The sequence below is a fragment of the Carassius carassius genome, chromosome 30 (assembly GCF_963082965.1).
Source record: "Carassius carassius chromosome 30, fCarCar2.1, whole genome shotgun sequence".
In the NCBI taxonomy this organism is placed as follows: Eukaryota; Metazoa; Chordata; class Actinopteri; order Cypriniformes; family Cyprinidae; genus Carassius; species Carassius carassius.
In genome coordinates this window covers 27,515,522-27,535,342 of record NC_081784.1, presented here as the reverse complement: position 1 = coordinate 27,535,342, position 19,821 = coordinate 27,515,522, and the positions used below count along the sequence as shown (strand labels likewise).

At 34.9% G+C, this 19,821-nt stretch overlaps 1 protein-coding gene across 1 annotated transcript in view; it reads left to right on the top strand.

Annotated features, from left to right (window-relative positions):
- The window catches only part of wdr11 (WD repeat domain 11), a 226,446-nt gene that overhangs the window by 65,848 nt on the left and 140,777 nt on the right, over positions 1-19,821 (top strand). The window contains exon 8 of the mRNA XM_059518127.1: positions 1,848-2,052. Coding sequence (XP_059374110.1) covers positions 1,848-2,052 — 205 coding nt within the window. The remainder of the gene's footprint in view (positions 1-1,847; positions 2,053-19,821) is intronic.

Below are 19,821 nucleotides of genomic sequence, written 5' to 3'. Positions count from 1 at the left end.
GGGTTATATTATGAAGTAACTCAAAATACACAAACATTTAAATATGCTTTTAGGGTTCATATAAATTACAATTAATATGCAACATGTTTAGACAAGTCTAGTTTAGATGTAATATTAAATAGTCATCATAATACAATAAACTGGATTTCTTCTCTCAGTTGGGAGAAGCCTGAAATTACATTGAGGAAAAAAAAGAGAAATTTATTAGTATTACAAAAATGTATTGTCATAGCCTATATGTGTTCTCTTATGTCAGATTCTTAAATTTAAATCAATAAATTGAATCTGAATAAAAAGACAAGTTGGACGTTAACAGTCAAATGAAATCACTATCAACAAAATCCATCGATAGATTCTGCATAAATTAAGTTTAAATATAACATTTTAATGTAGAAATATTAAACGATTGCAAAATAAAATTATAAGCTACTTTTTTATATATGAAACTACAACAGCCATTAGGTGATTGAACAGCCATTGATTTAAAGATGAATACTTAAAGGGTTAGTTCACACAGATAGCAAAATTATGTAATTAATAACTTACCCTCATGTTGTTTCAAACCCTTAAGACCTCCGTTTATCTTTGGAACACAGTTTAAGATATTTTAGATGTAGTCCGAGAGCTCTCAGTCCCTCCATTGAAGCTGTGTGTATGGTATACTGTCCATGTCCAGAAAGGTAAGAAAAACATCATCAAAGTAGTCCATGTGACATCAGAGGATAAGTTAGAATTTTTTGAAGCATCGAAAATACATTTTGGTCCAAAAATAGCAAAAACGACGAATTTATTCAGCATTGTCTTCTCTTCCGTGTCTGTTGTGTGAGAGAGTTCAAAACAAAGCTGTCTGGATATCCGGTTCCCGAACTAATCATTCAGTTCACCAAATCGAACTGAATCGTTTTAAACGGTTCGCATCTCTAATACGCATTAATCCACAAATGACTTAAGCTGTTAACTTTTGTAATGTGGCTGACACTCTCTCTGAGTTCAAACAAACCAATATCCTGGAGTAATGCATGCACTCAAACAGTACACTGACTGAACTGCTGTGAAGAGAGAACTGAAGATGAACACCGAGCCGAGCCAGATATTAATTACATAATTTTGCTATCTGGGTGAACTAACCCTTTAAATCAACTGATTTGTTTAAAATGCTAATTGATTATCTTTGCAAACGATTGTACTTGTAGTCTGATTGAATCATTTACTGGTCTGTGTAACACTGAGGAACAAAACATGTGAGATGGCAGTGAGACAGGAGAGAGCACTCAAAACAGATCACATAATTTAGTGGAACATTATTATAATATACAGTAGAATCATCCTCTGTAAAAAAGGAAAATCAGGTGTGAACATATGAAAATATATAATTTTTCTAAATGTGTACTCATTTGGGCTAAAGGCTCAAATTAATCAATTGATCAAATTAACTGGTGCAGTTGCAACACAATATGTGTGTCCTTCTGTGTCAAATAATCATAAATACCAGTTTATGCTGTTTGATTATGGCCTCGAAGGTCGTAGTTGGAAGCTGTTAGCCTGATCTGGCCCATTTAGCCCTTGCATGTGCAGTGGAAATGTGGCTAATCATTTCTGAATGGCATAATCAAACAAATGTAAACGGGCAAAGGAGGGCCCTCTATAAGGTGAAGCCCATGGACTGCAGCCAAGTGAAGCCCATTGGTAAATCCGGCCGTGGATGCAACTAAGCTTTGCTTCATGTTGTACCAGCAACACCCCTGATGTTCATCAACTGTTTTTACTTGAGTTGTGTTTACTTGAGTTGTTTTACTTGAGAAGTGTGGTAATTTGTCTCAAATGTGTGTTATTTTCTGTTGTTCCAGTGACCGATCCAGAGCAGAATGTTCAAGAGCTGGTATATGATCTCCGCTCCCAGTGTGATGCCATCCGTGTGACTAAGACAGTTCGGCCCTACCGAGTGGTGATCTGTCCTGTCAATGAGAACAGTGCTGCACTGATAGTCAGTGATGGAAGGGTAATGCTGTGGGACCTCAAAGCTAATGCCAGTAAATCTTCATCCAGCCTGAGGTACAGTTATTTAACTCTCTGGATTCAATCCCCGCGTATACGTGTTATGAGGCATTTTCTCCTGATTACCCCGAAAATAACTTAAATTACACTTTCAGTTTTGATTGTACAGATAAGAGCAATACATCAATCAAATCTGTAAAGGGTCTACTTTTGTATACAGACATAATAACAACAAAACTTTGTGCATTTATAAAATAAAGATAACAAACAAGGTGTGCTGTCTGCAGCCTTTGTCTGCGGTGATCTTCATTTGGAAACGCGTCATTAAAATGAACTGTAACTCAGTGTATACTCAACAAAGATACATGAGAGATATATCTATAGAAAGCTTGACATGTCTATTTTTAAACTAAACAACTACTGAAAACAAATATTCTGTGATAAAGTAATCCATATGAAAAAAATGCTATGTCCATCTTTCACGTCTACCTTCATTATATCTAATGCGACCACGCCCCCGCGCTTGAACGCGCTTTTGAGATTATAATATTTCAATGAAACGCTCGGCTTTTAGAAAACAAAGCAGAGAGTAGGACTGGGCGATATGGAGCAAAAAATATATCTCGATATATTTTGCAATATCTCGATATACGATATATATCTCAATATCTTTACAGGAAAAATAACCCCCCAAAAACTACTGTAAAAACAAATATGCCAAATATTACATGTTTAGGGCCCTATGAAATGTTTTATTTTTTCTTCACCATATGTTTTATTGTTATCTATATCTGTGTTTAAGCAAGTGTAATTATTTAAATACATAAAAACAACTTAATTTGTTAAATTTTTCTTCTTAAAAATAGCCTTATGAGAATTTTTTTTCCCCTCTGAAATTCTGTGTATTCACATTTTTTTGGTTATCAAAATGAAGGCATAAAACATTCATTTAGATTATCTTTTAATAATTTAAAATTAAGCAAACTTTATTTTTTGGTAAACAAAGGGGATTTACTATTAAAAATAATACATGGAAGAAATGTTGTGTGATTATTCCTTAAATTATGTTCGTTTCATTTTAATAGTAGTAGTAGTAGGCTATGTACATTCTGCTGAACAATAGGCTAGTAATAGATTTTTTGGCAAATACTTTTATTTTGACAGGTTTACCTTTACAGTTCTGTGCATGTGATATACAGTCTATGATGTGATATGACGGTAGTTTTACTCAAATCAAACGGTCAGATGCTCATGGAGGGACTCTCAGTGCAGTTTTGGAGATGTTGTTCATGTGTTCACATCGTCATTTAGTGAGACGACAGAAGCTGGAATCACCGGAGCGTCACACGCGCTTCCGTGTGTTTAATGAATGAAGACGCGCTTCTGCACCATTCATTAAAACAGACAGACAGTACATGCAGGATTCATAATTAAATAGACTTTTCCGGCTTAATATTTACAGATAATAGTCCATATTGCGATTTGATGTTAGTGCAATGACCTACTTTTGATTAATTCATTTAAAATTTTACAAATTCCGTGACATTCCACAACTGTAAATTCCGTTTTTGTGACTGAATTCCGCGATTCCGTCCGCGTTTTCTGCATCGCGGAAATCATAGGGCCCTACAGTAGACATCTGCCTGCTGTTCGCCCGACGCCTTAAAACCGATGTATCTACATATAATTAAGCCATTTGTCTTTTTTTATACTAGTTCTGCAGTCTCCGGTCTGGTTGAGGACGCCGCCATGTTTATGAGACAACACGCGACGCGAGGGGAGGGGGAACAAAATCAAGGAGGCGGGGGCGAGTACAGCACAGAGAAGACAAACAAACAAAGTGGCAGAATCAGAATTAAATATGAACAATATATCAATATATACGATATGTCAAAATCCATATCGTGTTTAAAAAATATCTCGATATATTTTAAGTATCGAGATATCGCCCACCCCTAGCAGAGTGACAGTTCAAGTTTTTTTTATTTTACTGTTTGCTTCGCGATGAGAGGAATAAGACATAATTCACCCGAAGAAGATGTGCTGAGGATTACCTCAGGAATTTAGATTTCCTCAGAAAAAAGAATGAAGCGCTTTATTCAACAGCGATCATAAACATAATTCTCTTTTCATTTATTGATATACTTATGATTTACATTGTGTATTAGGTTTCACATAATGTGTAAACATTTTACTAGTTAGACTTTTTCCAAACTATAATTCCTGACTAAATGTATAACCAAGTGAAACATTATGAAGTTTCAATAACAATATACACTATACCATTCAAAACCTTGATGTAAATAATATACATGTAACAAATAAATGTAAATGTAACAAATGTAACAAACAATGCTGTTCTTTCAATTTATCCAAAAAATAAAAAAATAATACAAAAATATTCTCAACTCTTTTCCACATTAATAATAATAATAATAATAAATGTTTTTTATTTTTATTTTTTTTGTAGAAAATCAGTGTGTGACTGGAGCAACGATGCTAAAAATTCAGCTTTGAAAGTCAGCTTTGATTGTTCCTAATAAACTGTTTAACTGCACTCTCAAGTGAATATTAAATTATTTTGTGAGATAATTAAATATATTCTAAATAAACTACAAACAAAAATATATACATTTATTTTGTCCTCACATTCTTTCTTGTAACTCATCCCGCTCAGTCACACATCTGACTGAAAGTCTCATTATGCAGCTCATTATGCAGGCCTTTGTCTTCTCAGGTGTAAATCACAATGATATTCATGATATTTGAAGCCTACTCACATATGACTTTTACAAACAAAAAGTGTCGTAGAAAATTTAAATCAGTATATTGTTTTCTGTGAGTAAACAAGATGATTATCACATAATTTAGAAATAAAAATTCTAGGCTACAAGCTCCAGTTCTCAAAAGTCCAGGGAACCAATGTTCTGTATGTGTTTTATGGCCCTATTCAAGTGATTTACAGTTTTTTTGTTTTTCACTAACCACGCATAGACATTTTTTTTCTCAAAAACATGTACATACATGATGCTCACAGATTATTGTAGCCCAGTTTGTGCTGATTACAGTGATATTAGACTTTAGTACTAGTATTAACATAAACAGCTTCCACCTATAACCTCCAAGGCCATAATCAAACACAAGGTTGGTACAAGGTGCTTAAAGCAGTGGTTCCCAACCTTTTTCAACTCGCGGCCCACACAACCAAACACATATGTTTGCGCGGCCCACTGCAAAAAAATTAACTGACCCCGCTATTGTTGGGTTAATAACTTAGTACTCAGAAACTAGATTGTTAACTGTATGCATTGAATGAACTAGGGTTGTGCAATATGAAAAAAAAAAAAAAACTATCGTGATCTCTTTGATAAATTTTGTGATTTCGATTTTAATCACAATTTTGACACACAGATATGTTTTACAGTCATAAATGCATTCAGGATGAATTTGAAACATATTTCCAAAAGAAAACCAATTAGAGCTTTATCAAAAAGTTGTAACGTCTCTACAACAGACATAAGTCAAAATAATCACTATAGTAAAGGTGTAACAAACTTTATAGACATATACCAAAAAAATATATAAATAAATAAATCCTGTTTCCAGGGACTTTTTTTCTTTTTTTGCCATAGATTGTTCATAGAGCTCATTAATTGTAGTGGTGCCTCAGGTGTTGAAATAGATTTGTTATACATTAGATTATACGTATACATTATACCTATACACCATCTGCAGTGCTTATACAGTATGTCTGAGCGGTGCAGAAACTTCAGCGAGAGCGCATTAATGTAACGCGAAAGCACATTAAAATAATGCGCGAGCGCGAATCTCTCAGCTCACACGCAGATTTCCTTTGCTTTGTTACAAAACCAGACGCGCATGCTCAGATACACGCTTCTCTCGCCTGGAGAGAGTGCAAGCAGTTAAAACGTGTCTCCTCTCACTTAAACTGCGCCCTGTGCACTCACAACTCTATATATGCTCATGTGCTAGATATTAATTATTTTCGCACGTTTTTATTTCTTGCCGTTTACTGCGTGCAGTGTGAACGCTCTGATCCGTTAACATGGGCTCGGAATAAAGGCGCATCACAGACAGTGTGTGAACCTGGAGTTAGGCATATGCCCAGTCTGTTCTGTTCTCGCTCTAGGAGCGCTGCATTCTGATTGGATCGGATAGCATACTGCGGGAGGTCAGGGCCGCGGAAAATGGTGCTATAAAGCGATATAGAAAGCGCACACGCTCAAATCGTGATTTTATGATGATTTCGATTAATCACACAGCCCTAGAATGAACTGGAGATGAACAGATAATAACTCGGGCTGGCACCGCTCAGCAAAATGGGAAAACCAGATCCAGGCAGAGCTCAGCAGCGGGTAGACAGTCAGCGGAGCAAGCAATCAGGAGGAAACATGTTTACAGCCGTTTATGCATTTTGAATTTGTTGTTCTATAGCATATGCAGCTAAAATATCTAAAATAAATTGGTGGTTTATTCTTAAACCAATCAGCGAGCTTGAATAGTGGAAGCATAGTATCAGTTTAATATTTATTTTTTTGTTATTTAATTTTATATATATATATAAAATGGTATTATTATGTTATGACTTAGACATTTTTACATATATGAACAATTGACGGCCCACCTGCAATACCACCGCGACCCACTAGGGGGCCGCAGACCACAGGTTGAAAACCACTGGCTTAAAGTGCTTGACAGAGGTGGTAGTTAGTCACACATGTTTAAGTCAAATGTAAGTCTCAAGTCTTAACCTTCAAGTCTCAAGCAAGTCCAAGTCAATTTTTGTGAGAATCAACCAAGTCAAGCAAATTAACTGCTTTGTCAAGAAATTTAAGTCAAGTCGTAGCTTGGGTCAAGCAAGTCACTGTCAAGTCATATCATGTGTGATGATTTAACTGAAATTATATTTTAGAATAAGTTAAAAATACAGTAGTTATGGACTATTTGAGTTTTATTTGCAACAAAAAAATTGCAATATGGATTTTGTCCACATACAGCTGAGTTATTAATACAGTAAAAATGTAAAAATAAATAAAAATTTAACCTACATAGCCTAAAATTTAACTGACATTAGTCCAACATAAAAGCATGAAAGGTATTTAGTTACAGCTGTTTCAATATGCCTCAAACATCCCAAAAAAAGAAAAGAAAAAATATTAAACAATTCAAGTATAATGGTTTCTATGCCACCAAATGGCATTCAAACAGGCATTACCTTTATGTGACATGAACACATCCTTATTCATCCACAAAAATCGGCCAAACCAAATTCTAAAAGCGCTGTAACACTTACATTGTAACAATAATCATGCCAATAAAGCACATATTTTTGTTTTGTGATCATCTTTTTTATTTTTAAATTGGGTTTCGATTGGGTTTTTTTCACCCCTTGTGCGTTTTTGAGGACGTTTCCGTCCACTAGGGGGTAAAGTTGAGTCTTATTTTGGCCACAACTTTCTCTGTGTTTGAGCTAATGGAATGATTTTTTGTGACAAATCTTATTTTGACCCATATTTTGGGAAAATGCTTTGAAATTTTTCAAAAACTCAAAGGTACACTGTGGGCAAATTCACTACCCTTTCGGGATGTTCGTGGATGAAAACATCCACTAAATTAAACTGCTGTAAAAATGTATCAGATAAATATTTTTTTCAAATTTTTTTTGCATAAATCTTTTAATCAACCTCAGTCCTGATCAAAACTACCAAATTTTTTAAAAAATTCCAAGATTTTAACTTTTTAATTACCAAGTTCATAAATGATGTCACTGATTTCGGAAAAAAACACACACAAAATTACATATTTTCAATATAAAAAGTGATTGTGGACTGGATTTTTTTTTACCTTTTATCACAGTCTTGGGCATGTCAAAGATTAGTAACAAGATTGGCTTTGATGCATTGTTAGTTTTTGTGCAGCATTAGATTTAAATTTTTTCTCCCTAGTTTGATGTTGGTGGATTTTTTTGCCCCATTGACTTCCATTATAACGACATTTTTTGATTGCAAAGCCATGACACCATATAATCATGCATTCTTGATTGTTTGTGGTTTTCACTTTTGGGAAGAGGTAAAAAAAAATATTTTTACAGTTGATCACTAGGTGGGACTATTAAATAGGCCTGTGCAAAAAAAGGCTTGGTTTCTGGCTTGTATATGGAGTTATATGGAGTATAACAGCAAATTATAATGTTTGTGTGTGTGTGAGATTCTTGATTGTTGGTGGTTTTCCCTGTTGGGAAGAGGTAACATTTGTTATTTTTTACAGTTGATCACTAGGTGGGACCATTAACCCTTTAGATAGGCCTGTGCAAAAAAAGGCTTAGTTTCTGGCTTGTATGGAGTTATATGGAGTATAATAGCAAATTATAGTGTGTGTGTGTGTGATAGAGAGAGAGAGAGAAAGAGAGGGTGTGAGAGAGACCTTTGTGCACTTACCTTGATGTACAGTATCTGAAAAAATCAAAATATGCACCTCATGCTCTCAGAACTACATGGAGTAAACAATAAAAAAAGAAGTGTGTTTATGCACCTGCTTCCTTTTGATGGTGAAAAGTACAGATGGCCTATATGTGAAATGCTACTCTTTTCTTGATTGTAAAGCCAGTTTAAAACCTTAAAATCCTGTAAAAAAATCTACTTCGCATCAAATTTATGAACATAATGTATTATGAACCAAAATGCAATACCAACTTCAAATAAGCTGCAGCTCGCTGGAGGGGTCACGCTACATAATCATTTCTAAAACTTTTGTACAAGTCAAGCCCTTTCTCGTGTTGCTTGCTTGCCGTGTTGCTTCTCACCATTAAATATCCAGCACGATGGCATGCAAGTGTTTAAATCCACGTACTTTGCTTTTGTTTAGTCTATTTGCTTGTTAAGTCTGACGTCACGTAGCAGCGCTTCCGTGTCCAAACGCTCTATCAGTTACCACGAGAAAACAACAAAAGGTGCTGATATAAACTCACAATGTGATAGAATACTAGCGAAAATGTTATAATATTAACCTTTTAACTCCATACCGAAGTACCAGATAGCCAGACAATGAAAATATAAAAATAAAAAAAATATATAAAAATTATTTGTGTTTGGGATGCTGTGAGCACGGAGACTGTAGTGTATATCGTAAGTTTGAAAGCGTTCAACTTAAATTATCAATATGAATAAACAGTGCTGCTGAGGTCATATTCTCAAGTGAAGCGAGTTGAGGCCTGGACCCGGAAACAGCGCTTCTTACGTCATCACTTAACAACCGAATACTTTCACCACCATTAAAAGGCAGCAGGTGCATAAATACACTTTTGTTTACTCCATGTAGTTCTAAGAGCTGAGGTGTACATTGTGATTTTCTGAAATACATTAAGGTAAGTGCGCAAAGGTCTCTCTCACAAACACTCTCTCTCTCTTTCTCACACACACACACACACACATACACACTCAATATAATATGCTGTTATACTCCATATAGCTTCATATACAAGTCAGAAACTAAGCTTTTTTTGCACAGGCCTATCTAAATGGTTAATGGTCCCACCTAGTGATCAACTGTAAAAATAACAAATGTTACCTCTTCCCAACAGGGAAACCACCAACAATCAAGAATCTCACACACACACAAACACTATAATTTGCTGTTATACTCCATATAACTCCATATACAAGCCAGAAACTAAGCCTTTTTTTTGCACAGGCCTATCTAAAGGGTTAATGGTCCCACCTAGTGATCAACTGTAAAATTAACAAATTTTACCTCTTCCCAAAAGGGAAAACCACAAATAATCAAGAATGAATGATTACATGGTGTCATGGCTTTGCAATCAAAAAATGTCGTTATAATGGAAGTCAATGGGGCAAAAACAGCCACCAACAACAAATTAGGGAGAAAAAAATTAAATCTAATGTTGCACAAAAACTAAAAATGCATCAAAGCCAATGTTGCTACTAATCTTTGACATGCCCAAGACTGTTATAAAAAGTTTTAAAAAATCCAGCCACAATTACTTTTATATTGAAAATAAGTCATTTTGTGTGTTTTTTTCCCCCAAATCAGTGACATCGTTTATGAACTTGGCAATTAAAGAGTTAAAATTTAAAATAAAATAAAACATTTGGTAGTTTTGATCAGGACTGAGGTTGATTAACAGATTAATGCAAAAAAAATTGAAAAAAAAATATGAATCTGATACATTTTTACAGCAGTTGTATTGATTGGATGTTTTCATCCCGAACAACTTGAAAGGGTAGTGAATTTAAACAATCCACAAGGGTTACGATAACTGTGCCATATCGATACTTTTAAAATTGGTACCAGTGCCTAAACGGTGCCTGAACAAATACCTCAAAAACAAAAACAAAACCTACGGATAACATTAAAGAACATTACAAATATTAAAAATAAATCCATAGGTTTCACACGCTCCTTGGATGCTCTCATTTCCCAAGTAGTGCTTCCCTTACTCTTACTCTAAGGCTAATAAATGTATTTCATGATCTGGTTCATTGTTTAATACAAAACCACACAAAATGTTTCTACCGTATCTCTGTCAATCACTCTGATATTTAGTTAAAATGATTGCTGTCTGTCACTGTCTTTAAACAGTTCTGTGAATGACTGTATGATCATTATTTAGTAGCAACAATGTCGTTTGTAAAGTACAGTACTGTGCAAAAGTCTTAGGCACATTAGTATTTTCACCCCAAAAAAAGAGTTTTAAGCCAGTTATTTATATATTTTGCTGAAGTATGTCAGCAGGAAATATCAGTTTACATTTCCAATCATTCATTTTGCCATTAATTTTAATAATAAACTAGTGAGATTTTTGAATACACAAGCACTCTGACAACAGCCAGTGCTCCACATGGAGATCTGATCTCACCATCATCCATCAATCAGTCTGTGATTACATGAAGAAACAGATGAAACTGAGACAAACTAAATTACTCATAAAATAAATAAAATAAATTCATAAATAAGAATAGCATCATAATATTTAAAAAAAAAAAGTCAAAATTACGACAGTAAAATCGTGTTACATTGCGTGAAGTAAAAGTGATTATTATACAGATTACACCTGTATACTCAGCCAAAAAATGTATTAAAAAAAAGTATGTGGCACCTTTCATTCTTCACATTTAATTCGAAAAACAGCAATAGACTTACTGATTTTTTTTAAACTCAAATGGATTTATTTCACAAGACAGTTTTATGTATTAAATGTTTTTTTTTTTTTACATGCACTCAAATAGGTATTAATTTTTATTTCGTTCTGCAAATATTAAACAGGAAAATAAACTTGATTCACATGCCGCTTGAAAGGAGGTGAATATCTCACTAGAGCGTAAAAAACATGTATTGTTTGTATTTTATCTTTAAATTGACAGAACGCTGAGGCTTTGTGTTATAATAAAAGTAATCGCTTATTGCGATTAAAACATTACATATTATTTCCAAGCATTTATACCATAATTAAAAGCTTGTGAATAGTCACACTATTTACTTCAGAAAAATCAACATAAAAGAGTCTAGATTTTTTATATATGGGCGGTAAATTTTTATGGTTATCAACCAGTGGAATATTACATTTTATTCTTTCAACAAATAACAAATTATTTTAATGCAGCTAGCTTTTCATCACGAGTTAATACGTGGGGAACAGGAAATTTCTTGCTTGCTCACACTGCATGCTACCGCACCCTAATTAAACTAAACCGCCTCTGGCCCATCTTTGAGCGCAGCACGGAGCAATCACATTAGTCAACCGAACCAGGCTTTGGGGGTCAGATGCTCTCGGGCACTGTTCACATCCTTAGAAAATCCTTAGAATTTCGCTGGAGGAAACTGCTGCATTGTGATGAGAGGTGAACGGAGCGAAAACTTTACAGTAGATGGGAAGCCGATTGCTCCCTCGTGATTTATTTAGTCATTTATCAGATGCTTTTATCCAAAGCTACTTAAAAATTAGGACAACAGAAGATATCAATTGTAGTATTAAAATAAATAAAAACAGATCCAAAACTAAAACTTAAAAATACTACCTATACACATTTTCAAAATAAAGAAATTAGATATAAATGACAAATGATTCCAACATAACACTAAGCCAAACACACACACACACACACACACAAAAACAAATCAAATAAAAAGATGATTTATGGCAAATGATTTATTACAAAGAACTGCACAGATACAGATATTATGTCCTCTGTTTCTGTTTGAGTCCGCTCATGCTGCTCCGTCGTGGTCTGCGTATTGAAGAGCGCACTGAAAGAAGTGGGGAGACAGGTCTGCTGCCATTTTCATATGAAATTTAAGGGGACTGACTCTGAGTTTATGGATCTAAATGCTATAGCCCTGCTAAAATAGCCTAGCGATGCAATTGCTTCTTGGGTACATCTTGGGGAACCAGGACAAATATTTAAATCGATTGTTCAGGCATTTAAGAGGTACCGAAATGAAACACCGAATCTGCGTTCTGATTCAGTTCGTACCAGTTACATAGGTATCGGGTATCGGGTTTCGGTACCCAACCCTAATTTTTCATTCAACAAAACCACATCAATTTAAACAAACAAAACACGAAAGAGGAAGCAACAGACACATCAACAGTTCCACAATCTTAAAAACAAACAAACAAACAAAAAAAAACTGGTCATTTCTTTATATATTCCAAAATTTTTGAAGAAAAAACATTGCCATGCATCATGGTACAAGGGTTTAGCCCTATTTAGTCATGCCGTTGTACATTCACGTTACTATCTTAAGGAGGATATGAATCAAGAATGTTTTTGCACAGATACAGCTATGTCCCATTTATAATTTAAGGTTAATGCATTATGATTTTTGTGATGTGGAGTGAAGCACAGACTCCAGTCATGACAATGAATTTACAGTAGCTAGCTACTCTGCAGATGTCACATAAAATGTGCGATTCGATGGATTGATGAATAAATAAAAAACAAAGCTGTAAAATAATGACAATCACTGCTATATAAATATATAGGCTAATCTGTTTGTTTTGCATATCTCTCTGTGAATGAGTGGCGTTGTGTCTTGGACTACATACTCAAGTATGTGTCGGCGTGGCTTAAAGTGCCAGGTTAAACAGTGCCTGCTGTCTCACTATCTGAGGACGTGAACACAAACACTGAGAGCCTCACTGAAAGAACAATTAATAATCATTTCATCATTTTATTTGAGAAAACCACTGTCAAAAACAAATACATTGACACTCAAAGTTCTTCACTACCACTCGTCCAAATAAAAGTCTGCTTTTTAACTCAAAGAAATTGACAGAAATTACGATTGTACTATAATGTTGCCTACTTCTGGGCACCTAGACACCTAACCCCAGCTGCTCCCGACGAGCTGGATGGCGCCTTGAATGGCTGACACCGCAGTCGGTGTATGAATGAGTGTGTGAATGGGTGAATGTGAGGCAAATTGTAAAGCGCTTTGGATGGCCATGTGGTCTGTTGAAAGCGCTATATAAATGCAGTCCATTTACCATTTACTTCTAAAATAATAATTATAATAATAATTTACAGGTAATATAATTTTTTCCCTCATTTTAATTCAGTAAATCTCTGCAGCCCTTTGTGAAAACATAAAAGAATAAAGGTTTTAAAACATCAATTAAATTGTTAAATTTTTATGCATTTTAATTACCACCATTTTTGATAGTATATATGTATTAAATCATAAAAGTACATAATTAAGAAAAATTAAGTCAAACCAGAATTTATGAATTTGTATGAATTATTAATGATAAATACAAAAAAAAAAGCAGTTCAGTCAGTGTACTGTTTGAGTAAATGAATTACTCCGGGATATTAGTTTGTTTGAACTCAGAGGAAGTGTCAGCCACAAGTTAACATCTTAAGTCATTTGCGGATTAATGTGTATTGGAGACGCGAACCGTTTAAAACGATTCAGTTCGATTTGGTTTCAAAAAGATCCGGTTACATTGAATGATTCGTTCGTGAACCGGATATGACAAACTGCTTTGTTTTGAACTGTCTTACAACAGACACGGAAAAGAAGACAATGCTGAATAAAGTCGTAGTTTTTGCTATTTTTGGACCAAAATGTATTTTCGATGCTTCAAAAAAATCTAACTGACCCTCTGATGTCACATGGACTACTTTGATGATGTTTTTTTTTACCTTTCTGGACATGGACAGTATACCATACACACAGCTTCAATGGAGGGACTAAGAGCTCTCGGACTAAATCTAAAATATCTTAAACTGTGTTCCAAAAAAAACGTCTTACGGGTTTGGAACGACATGAGGGTAAGTTATTAATTACATAATTTTGCAAATTGGGAGAACTAACCCTTTAACATTGTTAATTGGTATTAAAGCAGATTTGGAGCAATTTATCTTGTACCCAGATAGACTACTAAAGTGATCAAATTCCTTAATTATACTGGTTATTGACACATCAAAATCCTAATAGCTTCAGTTAGTGGATCAAAAGATAAACAAAACAATAAAGGGTAAAGTGGACATCCCTGCCTCGTTCCACGCTGTAAAGGGAATGTGGGGGAGGAGGGGGTGATATTAACAGTTAAGACTGATGCCTCAGGTGAGTGTTAGAGTATCTTAAGCATAGAAATTTAATGTTCACCAAAACATTGCATAACTGAAAAAAATGCACAATGGCTTGGAACAGTGTCTTAAAAATCAAGTACATTAAACAACCGAGACATATTATTGGATGCGTGACACCCCTAATAATACCAGTTTGGTCCTCTTTGATAAAGCTATGAATTACTTTCTTCATGCGAGATGCAAGTGCTCTAGCATAAATTTTGAGATCTTTTTCAAGAAGCAATGATATCAAAGATGTTTTTTGGTCTCTAGGAAATGTACCATACTCATTTGCAAAATTAAATGAATCAATCACTATCTATCTATCTATCTATCTATCTATCTATCTATCTATCTATCTATCTATCTATCTATCTATCTATCTATCTATCTATCTATCTCTCATATTGTTATCAATATCATGGGCACTTCTAAATAACATGAATAATTATATATTACAAATTATTCAGAATTTGGAACGCATTTTTAGAATACTTTTCCCATCAACTGGTAAAAATGCACAACACCGCTGTATGCTGTTTGAAAGACGCGTGTGCGTTCTGATCTTAACAAGCACGCATGAGAAGCACATGGAAGAACACGATGCTAAAAATTCAGCTTTGAAAGTCAGCTTTGATTGTTTCTAATAAACTGTTTAACTGCACTTGCAAGTAAATCTCTAATTATTTTGTGGGATAATTAAATCTTCCCTCTCAGTCACACACCTGACTGAAAGGCTCATTAATGAGCTCATTATGCGGCCCTTTGTCTTCTCAGGTATAAATCACAATAATATTCATGATAGTTGATGTCTACTTGCATATGCCCTTTCAAAACTAAAAGTGTCTTAGTTTTCTGTGAGTGAGTATACAAAATGATTTTCACATCATTTTGAAGCAAACTTTCTAGGCTACAAGCTCCAGGTTTGACAATCTTGTGAACAAATGTTCTGTATGTGTTTTATGACCTTATTTCAGTTTGTTTTTTTTCTCAAAAACACAATAATGGACATACATGCTATTTATATATTATTGTAGCCCATTTTGTACAGTGTTTTCAAACTTGTATATATTTATAAGCAACTGAAAAAGCACAAAAGTCAGGGCATGTCAAAACTACTCCAGGTCCCCAAAAACCCCATAGACCTCAGAGTAACCCTATGGTAGCATAACAGTATGCCATCCTTAGATTTAATGCAATAGATTGACCTGGAAGCTTGAGCCCCTTTACGTTGTTGTGCCAAGAGCTTATCAGGCTTATCCCCCATTTCAAAATGCCTGTGCCTCATACTCAAAAAGAGATTGCTTATTTGACCACCAAGAATACAGCTGTATTCATACCTAAGCTTCAGTATCTTACTATAGATATCAGGTGATTTTGACACCTGATAAGCCAATTCAAGAATAGGATGAACACTTTGTATCTTTAAAAGACGTTTCTCTCTTTCTTTCTTGACAGCCAATTCGTAAGAAATAATATGCCTTCGCATAACCACCTTTAATGTCTCATAAAGTATAGAATCTGACACCTCCCCATTGTCATAAACTCCATAAACTCTTTCAACTTGATGGTAATGTATTCTATGAATTTACTGTCAGTAAGCAGAGGTGGATTGAAACGCTAAGAATAAAATAATAATATCGCTTGGGGAGAGATAGGTCGATGGACATGGTAAGGGGGCTGTAATTGGAGATCAATATGCTGTGGTACCTGGTATCAGTAACATGCGAAATTAACTGAGAATCAACCAGAAACTAGTCTATTCTACTATAAGATTTGTGGACATGAAAATAGTAAGAATAATCTCTGTCAACAGGGTGCTGAATTCTCCAAATATCCACTAAATTTCTGCAGTTGAGCAGGTTATTTAAAACTTATACTGATGCAATTTAAGGGGGTGGACGGGTGGATAGTCTGTCTAAATAAGGGTCTAAATAACAATTTAAACCTCCCCTGATTGTTATATTGGAATTATTGCCATCAGGAAGAAACTCAAAAACTTTCTTGTAAAAATTAGGATCATCAGTGTTTGGACCGTAGATATTTAAGAAAGTCAACGGGAAAGAATTTATGGTACCAGAAACAATAATGTATCTGCCATAAGAATCAGTAACCATAGAAGAAAATTTAAATTGAATATTTTTCTGAAAGAGAATAGCCACCCCACTGGGCGTGAGAAGTGAATAGTGATTGATAAACTTGAGATATCCAACTGCAATGAAACCTTCGCTGCTCAGTTGCTTTATTATGGATCTCCTGCCCGTGTCACATTCCTGCCCCCAGTCGGTACTCTACAAGAAGTCCTCTGCATATATGGAAAGAGAAAACTGGATGTTATTAGAATGGGCATACTTTGGTAGCATTAAAATGATTAGCAACATAAAAGAAAACCTTGCAAAAAAACCTAAACAAAACAGTACAAAATACAAATAAATGAGGAAGTAGTAAAGAAGAAAATGACAAACAGGTCCGGGACAACAAGAACAATAACCCACAACTTGCCCCACCCTCCATTGTGTCTAGCCAAACCAGGCACAAAACTCCCAATTCCATCCAAAAAGGAGCATTTAGCAAAAAGCATAATCTCAAGGGAAAAGAAAAACCCTCCCCACGGCTTAAGATATGTGAACAGACAACAGACAAGATGATCTTTATTAAGTCTCAGTGCCCTATATATTCATAATATCTCCAGGCTGCAGTTGAGTCCCAAGTGTACGTAAGCATGCCAAAAGCAGCGTATAATAGGCTAATGTTTGAAAATTGTTGAGTTAACTTTCCTTAGTTCACACGCACCTTTCCACGAGTTGTGCTGCCTCCGTCAGATGTTGATGGATTTGCAGCCTGGCCAGGCACCACAGCGTGAACTTAACCCTCTGAAGTCGTATACGCGTTATGAGGCATTTTCTCCTTATAACCCCGAAAACAATTTAAAGTAAACTTTCAGTTTTGATCGTACAGATAAGAGCAATACATCAATCGAATCTGTAAAAGGTCTACTTTTTTTTGCTTACAGACACAATAACAACAAAACTTTGTGCATTTATAAAATAAAGATAGCAAACAAGGTGTGCTGTCTGCAGCCTTTGTCTGCGCTGATCTTCATTTAGACACGCGTCATTAAAATGAACTGTAACTCAGTCAATACTCGACAAGAGACATGAGAGAGATATCTATAGAAAGCCTGACATGTCTACTTTTAAACTAAACAAGTGCAGCTGAAAACAAATATTCTCTGATAAAGTAATCCATATGAAAACAACGCGATGTCCGTTTTTCACATTTCGCTTCATTATCCTTTAAAGTGACCACGCCCCCGCTCTGAACGCTCTATTCAGATTCTAATGTTTCACTGAAGCGCGTGGCTTGAATACGCCAACACAGAAGAAAAAGCAGCGAGACTGTTCTTAAAGTTTCTTTATTTTACTGTTTGCTTCGCGATGAGAGGAATAAGACATAATTCACCCCAAAAAGATGTGATGTGGTTGAGGATTTGAGATTTGGATTTCCTCAGAAAAAAATAATTAAGCACTTTATTCAGCAGAGATCATAAACATGATTAAGTCTCTTTTTATTTATTTATATACTTGTACTAGTTTTCACATAACGTGTAAACATTTTACTAGTTAGACTTTTTCCAAACTATAATTCCTGACTAAATGTATAATTAAGTGAAATATTATGAAGTTTTAATAACAATATACAATACTATACCATTCAAAAGCTTGATGTAAATAATATAAATGTAACTGTAACAAATGTAACACAATGCTGTTCTTTCAATTTATCTCCCCAAAAAACCTGAAAAAAAATTCTCAGCTCTTTTCAACATTAATAATAATAATAATGATAATAATAACAATAAATGTTTCTTTTTTTTTTTTTTGAAAATCTGATTGTTAAAAGGATTTCTGAAGGATTGTGTGACTGGAGTAATGATGGAAAAAAATCAGTTTGAAAGTCCGCTTTGATTGTTCCTAATAATCCTGTTTAACTGCACTCCCAAGTGGATATTAAATTATGTTGTGGGATAATTAAATATATTCTAAATAAACTACAAACATACAATTATATAGATTTATTTTGTCCTCACATTCTTTCTTGTAACACTTCCTTTTAGTGACACAGCTGACTGAGAGGCTCATTATGCAGCTCATTATGCAGGCCTTTGTCTTCTCAGGTGTAAATCACAATGATATTCATGGTAGTTGACGCCTACTCGCATATGACTTTTACCAACAAAAAGTGTCTTAGAAAATGTAAATCAATATATTGTTTTCTGTAAGTGAGTAAACAAGATGATTTTCACATAATTTAGAAATAAAAATTCCAGGCTACAAGCTCCAGTTCTCAAAAGTCCCGGGAACAAATGTTCTGTGTGTGTTTTATTGCCATATTCAAGTGATATTTTTCATTTTTCCACTAACCACGCATAAATGTTTTTTTTATCAAAAACACAATAATGTACATACATGCTGCCCACATATTATTATAGCCCAGTTTGTGCTGATTACAGTGAGACTAGACTTTAGCCATTTAGATGTGTATAAGAAACTGAAAAAAGCAGGGCATGTCAGGGCATGACAAAACATTCCAGGCCCCAAAAATACCCTTAGACTCCAGAGGGTTAATTCCCTTTTTGCACATGGTTTGCATCACGTCCCAAAAGGCATTTCGTTGAGACATAATAAAGAATCAGGACTCTTTTGCTTTGTATTTGAGTGGTTACACTCTTCCCGCGATGCAGAATCAGCTTCTTCTCTTGAAAGTGGTGAATGAGTGCCATGATTGTGCATGGTTGCTCACCAGCTGCAGGTTTAGGCTGAAGAGAACGGTGCACTTGATCCACTTTAACCGGATGAGGAAAATACTCTTCTCCAAGCAGTTGGGGAATCAGCCTGGAAACAAATTCAGTTGGTTTACCCTCCTCCTCACTCTCTTTTATCCCAATGATCTTAATATTATGCCTTCTTGACCGAGCTTCTGGATCCAACACTTTAGCACGGAGCTGATTATTTTGCTTAGGCAGATCTGAGTACCTGGGCCTGGTTGCATAAAGCACCTTAAGTTTTTCCCTTAAGTATGAGCCTTCCCCTTACCTAAGGGAATGACTTAATGGTGTTGCATATAATCCCTTAAACACTTCCCTTAGCAAAGGGAAACAGTTAAGTATTTCACGACAGCGACCAAGGTTTTGCCATTAAAAAATCGACTG